This window comes from Lucilia sericata, unplaced genomic scaffold (assembly GCF_015586225.1).
Source record: "Lucilia sericata isolate MDLA Ls3-8-SP2 unplaced genomic scaffold, ASM1558622v1 Contig000349F_arrow, whole genome shotgun sequence".
NCBI lineage: Eukaryota > Metazoa > Arthropoda > Insecta > Diptera > Calliphoridae > Lucilia > Lucilia sericata.
Window position 1 is genome coordinate 188,964 of NW_023994369.1, and position 12,066 is coordinate 201,029.

At 28.8% G+C, this 12,066-nt stretch overlaps 1 protein-coding gene across 2 annotated transcripts in view; it reads left to right on the forward strand.

Annotated features, from left to right (window-relative positions):
* LOC119603950 overlaps window positions 1–12,066 on the forward strand; it is a 188,905-nt gene that overhangs the window by 83,937 nt on the left and 92,902 nt on the right. For both annotated transcript variants that reach the window (XM_037956253.1, XM_037956254.1), the window contains exon 4: window positions 9,732–9,862. In XM_037956253.1, coding sequence (XP_037812181.1) covers window positions 9,732–9,862 — 131 coding nt within the window. The remainder of the gene's footprint in view (window positions 1–9,731; window positions 9,863–12,066) is intronic.

The following is a 12,066-nucleotide window of genomic DNA, read 5'->3' on the forward strand; positions in this document are numbered from 1 at the left end:
GCTATTCTAGTCTATAGTCTAGTCCTATAGTCTAGTCTATATCTAGTCTATAGTCTAGTTCGATAGTCCAGTCTATAGTCGAAGTCCTATAGTCGTAGTCTATAGTCTAGTCTATAGGTCTGAGTCTATAGTCTAGTCTATAGTCTAGTCTATAGTCCTATATATAGTCCTAGTCTATAGTCTAGTCTATAGTCCTAGTCTATAGTCTAGTCTATAGTCCTAGTCTATAGTCAGTCTATATCTAGTCTATAGTCTAGTCTATAGTCTAGTCTATAGTCTAGTCTATAGTCTAGTCTATAGTCTAGTCTATAGTCTAGTCTATAGTCTAGTCTATAGTCTAGTCTATAGTCTAGTCTATAGTCTAGTCTATAGTCTAGTCTATAGTCTAGTCTATAGTCTAGTCTATAGTCTAGTCTATAGTCCAGTCTATAGTCTAGTCTATAGTCTAGTCTATAGTCTAGTCTATAGTCTAGTCTATAGTCTTGACTATTTAGTTAAGGGCTTTAGTTTAGTCTAGTATGCTGTTTAGTCTATTGTCTAGTCTTCAGTCTAGTCTGTAGTCTATTCAATAGTCTGGGCTATAGACTAGTCTATTAGCTGCTCTGTATTCTAGTTTATACTTAGTCTAGAATATAGTCCAGTCAATCCCTTAACCGTAGTGTAGTACATAATCTGAACTATAATCTATAGTCTAGTCTATAGTCTGGACAACATTGCACTCTATAGTCTGGATTATAGTCTAATCTATAGTCTGCACGTCATATCTATAGTCAAGCCTATAATCTAGTCAGTCAGTCTGATCTGTAAACAAGAATTTTTTTTTAACAAGTTAAAAAAACATTTAATGGCTTAACCTTTTCTTGTCCTTGTTTTAATTTACCTTTACATATACATACATATGTAATGCTGTTATGTTATGCATACTTTCAAGCATTTGTTTTTTCTCTACAAACGTATAAAAATTTATTTAACTCTCATTTGCATTTTAAATCTACAAACAAAACACATGTCATAAAATATTGCCAATAATAAATTGTTAACAATAATGACACAAATAACAACAATAACAATATTGTTGATGTCAACAACATATAGACACACACTGTCATACATAATGAACTTTCAACATATATTTACAAACAAACACATCATTCTAGTGTGTGTGTGTGTGTAAAAGCAGCAACGCATTTTATAAAATTTTCTCCATACATAATTAAAATTGATAGATGGCTGAAGATAAAAGAAAAAAAGGACGTGATACATATTGCAAACTGACTTTCTGCTCTCTCTCTATATATTTACATCCTGTTCTGCAAAGAACCAAAAAAGCTTGTGTGTAAAACAATAAAATTGTTAGTGAAAAGTCATCAGGGAGTTTGTATTCATATGTGAGAGTTTGTATTAATGTAATATTGTATCATAACCAATACAATAACAAACTAATTTACATAATAATACACAAAGCTTTCTTCCTTTCAGCCACTCTCTCAAACATTAACGTTAACACAAAGTTTTTCACACATATTTTTAGGATAAATAAACTGTATAAAGGGACCAAAAGGTTTATCAAACAAAATAAAATGAAAACATTAAAATTTTGCAGAAAATTTTGCCCCCAAAAACAGAAAATGATAAATGATTTTATAAAAATGTTTTATATTAAAAATTATTTCAATTTAAAATAAAATATTATAAAAGAAAAAATAAATTACTAACATTTTTGCCACATTTTTTTAAACTTAAAAGAACAACATAACTTTTAACTCGCTTGAGAAAAAAGGTTTTAATAACAAATAGTTTAAAATTCTTTGAATTTTATTTATTTGACCCAATGGATATCTTTTAACTTTAACAAAATAAATAATACATTATTAAGTAAATAACAATTTAAGACACATACATACATAGTAACTACTAAAATTCCTATAAAACTTTAAAACAAAACAAAATTACAAAATATGTTACAAATTTTCTAAATTTCAATACCCCTTCCATGTTTTTCCTCTTGCTTCTCTTGCCCTTACATTGCTTGTGGTATATGTTGTAAACGTATTGTAGTATTTTATTACTATTATTATGCAATGTGCAATTTTGTCAATTTAGTTTTTATATATGTAGCTATAAGTTTATGTGACTTGTCAATAACTTTTCCAATGACAGTAATAAAATATAAAGTACAACTAGTAGTTCAAATAGTTATTATTTGTTAAATAAACTAACTATTAATGACACTTACATAGCTGAAGATTTCTGTAAATTTAGGGAGGGAAATATATTTTTAAATAGAAATAAAGACTAAACAAACGACTAGAATAAAGACTACACTATAAACTTGCTAAAGACTACACTATAAACTAGACTAAAGACTACAATATAAAGTAGACTATAGATCAAAAACTATAGACTAGACTACAGACTAGACTATAGAATAGACTATAGACAAGACTATAGACTAGACTATAGACTAGACTATAGACAAGACTATAGACTAGACTATAGACTAGACTATAGACTAAACTATAGCCTAGACTATAGACTAGGCTACAGACAAGACTATAGATTAGACTACAGACTATACTATATACTAATAGACTATAGACTAGACAATAGAATAGACTGCAGACTAGACCATAGACTAGACTATAGACTAGACTATAGACTAGACTATAGACTAGACTATAGACTAGACTATAGACTAGACTAGACTAGACCATAGACTAGACTATAGACTAGACTATAGACTAGACTATAGACTAGACTATAGACTAGACTATAGACTAGACTATAGACTAGACTATAGACTAGACTATAGACTAAACTATAGCCTAGACTATAGACTAGGCTACAGACAAGACTATAGATTAGACTACAGACTATACTATATACTAATAGACTATAGACTAGACAATAGACTAGACTGCAGACTAGACCATAGACTAGACCATAGACTATAGACTAGACTATAGACTAGACTACAGACTAGACTATAGACTAGACTATAGACTAGACTATAGACTAGACTATAGACTAGACTATAGACTAGACTATAGACTAGACTATAGACTAGACCATAGACTAGACTATAGACTAGACTATAGACTAGACTATAGACTAGACTATAGACTAGACTATAGACTAGACTATAGACTAGACTATAGACTAGACTATAGACTAGACTATAGACTAGACTATGGACTAGACTATAGACTAGACTATAGACTAGACTATAGACTAGACTATAGACTAGACTATAGACTAGACTATAGACTAGACTATAGACTAGACTATAGACTAGACTATAGACTAGACTATAGACTAGACTATAGACTAGACTATAGACTAGACTATAGACTAGACTATAGACTAGACTATAGACTAGACTATAGACTAGACTATAGACTAGACTATAGACTAGACTATAGACTAGACTAGACTAGACTATAGACTAGACTATAGACTAGACTATAGACTAGACTATAGACTAGACTATAGACTAGACTATAGACTAGACTATAGACTAGACTATAGACTAGACTATAGACTAGACTATAGACTAGACTATAGACTAGACTATAGACTAGACTATAGACTAGACTATAGACTAGACTATAGACTAGACTATAGACTAGACTATAGACTAGACTATAGACTAGACTATAGACTAGACTATAGACTAGACTATAGACTAGACTAGACTATAGACTAGACTATAGACTAGACTATAGACAAGACTATAGACTAGACTATAGACTAGACTATAGACTAAACTATAGCCTAGACTATAGACTAGGCTACAGACAAGACTATAGATTAGACTACAGACTATACTATATACTAATGGACTATAGACTAGACAATAGAATAGACTGCAGACTAGACCATAGACTAGACTATAGACTAGACTATAGACTAGACTATAGACTAGACTATAGACTAGACTATAGACTAGACTATAGACTAGACTATAGACTAGACTATAGACTAGACTATAGACTAGACTATAGACTAGACTATAGACTAGACTATAGACTAGACTATAGACTAGACTATAGACTAGACTATAGACTAGACTATACACTAGACTATAGACTAGACTATAGACTAGACTATAGACTAGACTATAGACTAGACTATAGACTAGACTATAGACTAGACTATAGACTAGACTATAGACTAGACTATGGACTAGACTATAGACTAGACTATAGACTAGACTATAGACTAGACTATAGACTAGACTATAGACTAGACTATAGACTAGACTATAGACTAGACTATAGACTAGACTATAGACTAGACTATAGACTAGACTATAGACTAGACTATAGACTAGACTTTAGACTAGACTATAGACTAGACTATAGACTAGACTATAGACTAGACTATAGACTAGACTATAGACTAGACTATAGACTAGACTATAGACTAGACTATAGACTAGACTATAGACTAGACTATAGACTAGACTATAGACTAGACTATAGACTAGACTATAGACTAGACTATAGACTAGACTATAGACTAGACTATAGACAAGACTATAGACTAGACTATAGACAAGACTATAGACTAGACTATAGACAAGACTATAGACTAGACTAGAGTTAGAGTTTTTAAACAGCTTTAACCAAAAGTCTATCAAAATTTTCATAAAAGCTTTAATTGTGAGACTTTTTAAAATATTTTAGATGTCTGTTAAAAGCTCAAATTTTTAGGTGTTTTGAACTATTAAAAACTTTAATTGCAGGTCTTCTTAAAGTCTTTTAGAACACAAGTCTATTGAAAGTCTTTTAAAAGCTTTATTTTGGCTTAGTTTACAAGACATTCAATGAAACTATTTTTTTATGCTTTTAAAAGCTTTAATTGTGCAAATTTTTTAAGATTTTTGTAAGTTTTATTCATTGGACAATTAAATGTGTTTTAAAAGTTTTTTTCCCATAAGTTGAGTAGAGGTATTATAAAAGCTTTTAGTTGTTTTTAAGTCTTTTAGAATAAATTTTATCATTTTAATTTAAAGTAAACTTCTTGGATAGAAGCCAAATAACTATTTAGAAAATTATCTTAATATGAAATTTTCTTTTTACCAAATCTTTACAAATTGTTGTAGTAACAAATACACTTTCTTAACATAACCAGTGACTTTTAACGTTTAAGTGAGTTTTAACTAAAAAGGGGGGAAGTTTTTATAAAAATTACTTTACTCTTGTTTTGTCAATATTGACAGTTTTTTCTGTCTAATGAAAGGGATTCAATATGTTTTCTATATAATAGATGAGATGTACAGTCATGTCGTTTTCAATTCCCCTCTGATATTGAGCATGATTTGCTGTATTTGTATTGTAAGTAAATGAATGTTGATTTTAAGGGTGGTTATAAGAAATAAGACCTAAGTTGAATGATCTTTAAGAATGTAGAACTTTTAAAAATTAAAAGAACTTTAAGGGATTTTTACTGCTAAAAAGCTTTTACCATTTTCTTTATATTGTTTTTATCTAAAACTCTATTTGCTCCATTAAGCCTTGTTATCTAATATGACTTTTGATGGAAAATCTTATCAAAACTAAGTCCTCTTTGATTACTTTAACATCTCTTACTTTGGCTAGAAAATGACAACTGAAGCATCTGTATAACCAAAGCTTTTTTCAAGCACAATACTATATACTAGTCTTTTTAATGTGCTATATATTTAATAACCCCAAAAAACTTCATATAAAGCATGTGTGCTTTTGATACCAAAGTGTCCACTTTTTTTCCCAAAAATAGAAGAAGAAAAAAGACTTACACCACAAACCATTACTGTGAGCCAAGTGTCCCGTTGTTAGAGGTGTACAACAAGAGGCAGCAGTCATCATCTCTAGCATAACACCTTTAATATAGCAACAACGACATGTGCTATGAGTACTTAAGTAAAAAAAAAAAACTAACAAAATTCATAGAAATTATAAAGTGAAGTGGTCAGTCGATTGGTCGTTTGGTCATCACAACACATGGCCATGTTAAGAGCAATAGAAAAAAAGCTGTGACTTTTTCTTTTTTTTTTCTCCATATATATCTAGCTTTTGCTGGCTTTTTATAGAGAAAAGAAAGTCCAGTGTTAGACATGAATGTGAAAGATACATGGAGAAGACAAAAAACAATGCTAAAGGGGACCAACTAGTAGCAAAAAACAAGAGATTCAAAAGCTTTAATAGAAAATTTAAGTAAAAGCTTTAAGTTGTTGATGTTTTATAAAAATTTAAACTGCTTTTAAGGTTTAAAGCAGCTTTAATGTAGTGCCGTTTAAAGTATTTTAAAGGTTTAAACGAAGAGCTTTTCAAGATTAATGCACTTCAATCTTGAACTTTTGAAAAGCTCTTCGTTCAAAGCTCGGTTTGAAGAAATTTAAAAGCTTTTAAGGTTTTAGTAAGCCTTAATGTAATGCCGTTTAAATTATTCTAAAATTTCAATTGAAGAGCTTTTCAAAAGTTCAAGATTGAAGTGCATTAAAAGCTCGGACTCTTCAAACTTCAAGAAGCTTTCAAGAATTTCTTAAAGCTTTAATAATAGATCTCTTGTTAGGCTTTTGAAAGCTTTATTTAGAAATGTTAATTATATGTTTTGAAAGCTTCAATTGTAGCTTCATTTAATGAAGTTTGAAAGCTTTCACAGTAGACCTTTCTTTAAAATCATCAAAAAGCTTTAATAGAAGATCTCTTAAAGGCCCTTTGAAAGCTTTAACGAGAAGGGTTAATGTAGTCCTTTAAAAAGTTTCAATTGTAGGACTTCTTGAAGTAATTTAAAAGCTTCCATAGTAGATTTCTTTCATATAATTTCAGAGCTTTAATCGAAAGTCTATATAATGCTCTTGAAAGCTTCAAAGATAAGTTTTAATAGTCTTTTAAAAAAAATATTTCAAAATTTTAAACAAAGGTCTTTTAAAGGCGCTTTGAAAATTGCTCCTACAAGTGTTAATACAATATTTTAAAAAGTTTCAATTGTAGGTCTTACTGAAGTCATTTAAAAGCTTAAGTAGTGGAACACTGTGAAATAATTTTAAAGTTTCTATAGTAGCGACCTCTTTAAAGTCATTTCAAAGCTTTAATTGAAGATCTTTAAAAAGGCCTTATAAAAGCTTCAATGTTAAGTGATAAGGCAGTTTTTAAAAAGCTTTAATTGTAGGGTTCGCTGAATATTCGTTTAAAAGCTTCAATAGTACATCTATTTAAATAATTTCAAAGCTGTATTGGAAGGTTAAAGGTCGCATTGAAAGCGTCAGCAATACAGTATACAGTTTCAATTGGAGGACTTACTGTAGTCATTTAAAAGCATCGGTAAAAAACCTCGGCAAAACTTTAAAGTTTTATTCGAAGGTCTTTTAGAAACTCTTCAAAGAGTTTCAATTGTTAGATTTGTTGAAGTCATTTAAACTCTTCAATAATGGACCTTTTTAAACCCGTACCAAAGCTTTAATTGTAGATCTTTTAAAGGCTCTTTGAAATTCAATTATAGGACTTGCCAAAATCATTTAAAAGCTTTTATCATAGCTAGTTTAGAAAATTTTATAAAACTGTAATTGAAAGTTTGTTAAAGCTTCTTTTTAACGCATAAATCGTATAGTTTCTTTAAAGCTTTAAGCATGAGGCTCTTGAATGGCTTCTAAGGCATAGCTTTTCAAATACCTTAAGCATGGATCTATTGAAAGGCTTTTGCAAATATCAGTTGTAGGTCTTCTGAAAGTCTCTCAAAAGCTTTAATAATTTATTGTTTCAAAGACTTTTAAAAGCTTTAAGCATTGATCTCTTCTAAAGGCTAGTTTATTTTAAAGACTTATGCCGACTTCATTTGTAGGTCTTCTGAAAGTCTCTCAAAAGCTTTAATCATTTATTTTTTAAAAGCTTCAATTGTATAAATTTTTGAAGAGGTTCGAAAACTTCTAATGGATAGCTTTTCAAAAGCCTTAACCCTGGATCTTTTGAAAAGTTTTTAAAAGCTTCAATCGTAGACCATTTTAAAGACTATTAAAAGAATTAATTATAGGACTTTTAAAGGTCTCTTTAAGCTTTAAACGTAGATCTTTTAGATTTTTTTAAAGACTTTAATTATAGAGCTTTTAGAAACTTTAATCGTAGAACTTTGGAAAGTTTAAATCACATTTCTATTGAAAGACTTTTAAAAGCTTTTAGAAACTTCAATCGTAGATCTTTGGAAAGCCTCACTAAAGTTTAAATCATCTATCTATTGAAAGACTTTTAAAAGCTTTAATCGTATGATTTTTAAAACACTTTTGAAAACATCAATTGCTGATGTTTTGAAAGCCTTTCAGGGATCTTTTTAAAAACTTCCAAAAGCTTCATTTGTAGCTCTTTTGAAAGACTTATTTAAAGCCCTTTGAAAACTTCAATGGTAACTTTTCCAAAAGCTTTAATTATCAAACTTTTGAAAGCTTTAATTGTAGATATTTTTAAAGCTTAAAGCTTTTTACATACATTTAAAAGCTTCAATCATATGCTTATTTAAAGCCCTTCAAAAACATAAATTGTAACTTTTCCAAAAGCTTTAATTATCAAACTTTTGAAAGGTGTTTAAAAGCTTTAATTGTAGATGTTTTTAAAGCTTTTCTTATAACTGGGAGACTTTCTAAAGTTCTTTGAAAGCTTTTGTAGTAAGTCAAATATGATCTTCAGTTGAAGATGGTAACTTTTTTCCTCTTGCTCTTCTTTTCCCCCTTTTTTGACAACAGTTGGTCTCATTATTAAACTAGTCAAATAAAAAAACTAGACTATTTGTTGTCCGGAGGCCAAGAAGTAAAACTAAGCAGAAAACCAGTCAACATTAAATAGGTCCCCTTGGTATTTAACAATGTGTGCTTACTGCAAAACCATACAAATCTTTAGATATAAATTTTTAAGGCAACCTAGAAAATGACAAAAACGTGCTGAAATAAAAACCAGACATAAAACAAATATTATTGAAATTGCACTAGAAAATATCAAAAAAAAAAAAACTAAGAAGATTATTAAGACAAAGAGTTTTCTATATAACTAAAAATTAATGAAAAAATTTTTTTATTAAACTATAATTTTAAATCTTACATTTTTTAACACTTTTTTTACGAAAAAGTTTTATTTATTTTTGTACAGATTGTATAGCAATTGGTCCCTTAGCAACCTTAAGCTGTACGTTTTTATTATAAGATTTTTAGCATTAATTTTAATGTTGGTGTTAAACGTTTCCCCCAAAAAAAAACACACATACACATTTTTATGTCAATATTGGAACGTGATTAATTTTTGGGTGGAAAAAAAGATTTTAACATAAAAGTGTTAAAATTTGCTTCAAAATAGGTGTTAAGAAACAGAAGGTTAAAAGCTATTCTATACAATTTTTAAAATTTATACTAAATTTTTCAATTTTTTTCACAATTTAAAAGCTTAAGCTGTCTAGATTTTATAAATTAAAAATCAACTTATTTCCTAAAATGTTGCCAAAGTTGCAAAACTTTTGAAAGGAAAAGAAAATTTCAAAAATATATGTTTTTAATACTTTATTTAGTTTAAGTTTGAAAGCTACTTTCTAAAAAATTTTATAATATTTTAAAAGCTTTAGATAACTAGACTTTATGCCGCTAAATTTGGCTTTCTACTTAAAAGCTCGCCAAAGTTAGACAACTTTAAAGTAGTATAAATATAATAATTTTTTGATTAAAAATATTTTTTATTAATTTTCTTTTTCCCTCTTTATTCTACTTCCAGCTTGGGACATTGGCAACTCGGTACAAGACGCCTTTGTTATAGCGGTTGAGGAGCATGCCAGGGAACGTTTGCAGCGTTTAGCGGCCTTAAATCGTGTAACACCGGTGGATATAACACAGCTATCGAAAAAGGTAAGAAAAGTTTAATAATTTATAGAAAAACACCATAAAAGCTTTAGGCTTTTTAACAAAGTTTTCCGAAAGTTATTTTAAAGCTTTTAAAGCTTCATTTTTAAACTCTTTAAAGTTTGACTTTTCAACTTTTGAAAATCTTTAAAAAGCTTTAAAGATACAATATCAAAAAGCTTCAATCAAAAAGCTTTATTTAGTAATTTAAAAACATTTATCAAATGACAATTTTTAAGCTTTCTTAATCTTTAAAAGTTTAGACTCTAAGACTATTTAACGCTTAAATTTTAGCTTTTTTAGCACGATTTCAAAAAGCTTCAATCCTAAAGCTTTATATAGTTATTTAAAAGTTATAAACGAATGGAAATTTAAAGCTTATATTGCTTTTGAAATGTTTTGTTGAAAGTCATTTAAAAGCTTAGGCAGTACAACGGCTGTTTTCGGTTTAAAAGCTTTAATCGCAAGATTTTTAAAAGCTTCAATCATATAGCTTTTTATATTAATTATAAAAATTTATTTCAAAGACTAACGCTTAACTTTAAGCTTTTATCGTACGATTATAACAAGTTTCCATCACAGAGCTTTATATAGTTATTTGAAAGCATTAAACGAATGGAAATTTGAAGCTTATATTGCTTTTGAAATGTTTTCATTATAGTTTTGTTGAAAGTCATTTAAAAGCTTAAGTAATACCAGATTTTTTGTTGGTTTAAAAGCTTTAATCGCAAGATATTCAAAAGCTTCAATCATAGAGCTTTTTATATTAATTGTACATATTTACTCCGAAGACCATTTAACGCTTAACTTTAAGCTGTTGAAAGTCATTTAAAAGTTTTAGTAATATAACCTTTTTTTGTCGGTTTAAAAGCTTTAATCATAAGATTTTCAAAAGCTTCAATCATAGAGCTTTTTATAATAACTATATTTATTTATTTCGAAGAATAGTTAAATTTTAATTTATGCTTTTATCTTACTATTGCAAAAAGTTGCCATCAAAGAGCTTTATATAGTTATTCAAGAGCTTTGATTAAATCGGAATTTTAAGCTTATATTGACTCTTAAATGTTTTCATTATAGTTCTGATGAAAGTCATTTAAAAGCTTAGGTAGTATAACGTCATATAATCTTCAGAAGCTTCAATCAATGAGCTTCTATCGAATGGAAATTTTAAGCTTATATTGCTTTTTAAATGTTTTCATTCTCGGTCGGCTGACAGTCATTTAAAAGCTTTAGTAATATAACGCTTTTTTGTCGATTTAAAAGCTTTAATTACAAGATGCTTTAATGAATAAGTTTTTTATATTAATTATAAAAAATTACTGCGAAGACTATATAAAGCTTTAGAGCTTTTGTTTCAAGTTATTTTAACATCTCATGAAAAGCTTCATTTACAGGTCCTTTAAAACTGTTCTAAAATAGTTTCTATTTCAAGTTATTTAACGTCTCGTTAAAATCTTTAGTGAGAGAAACTTTTCAAAAAGCTTTAATTGTGCTTTAATTTCAAGTATTTCTTATATTATCTCAAAAGCTTTAGTTTGTTTAGAAATGTAACAAGTTTTACGTTTAAGTTGCAAGGGCTTTCTAAGGTTTCTTAAAAGCTTCCAAGAAAACACTTTAAAAACTCATTTGTTTAAAGCTTTTTATGTTCTAGAGTTCATTATATTTCAGTTTAAAAAAGACTAAATCCTATTATTTAAAAGTTTACTCCGTTTTTCCACCAAATTTTAATCCTTTTGAATTGCTCTCCTAACTGTTTAATTTTTCTCTAAATACATAAATCAATTGACCATCAAATAGTCCTGTAATATCGTTATTAACTGTGAACATGATTTTACATGCCTGTAAATTGTACAGCAAAAAAAAAAAAGAACAACAAAATCTAACTAACTGAAAACAGAACACCCACTTCCTAACACCCAAACAATGCAGTGTAACAACAAATTAAAAACAAGAGCATAGAAAAAACAAACAGTTAGCTAGTGAAAGAGTTTAACTTGGCACAACATAAAATGGGGAGGGAGAACAATTACACAGAGCGCGCGAGTTTAATTCGTGTGTGTGTGGGTGGTAAAGGCGAGCTTTAAGCTGTAATAAAAAGAATGCATTTTGTATTGATTAAGAGTGTGTGTGTGTGAGTGTCTCTACTGGGAGATAATGTACTTAAATTCATAATGGAACATGTTTGTATAAATGTATGTAAAATTTAG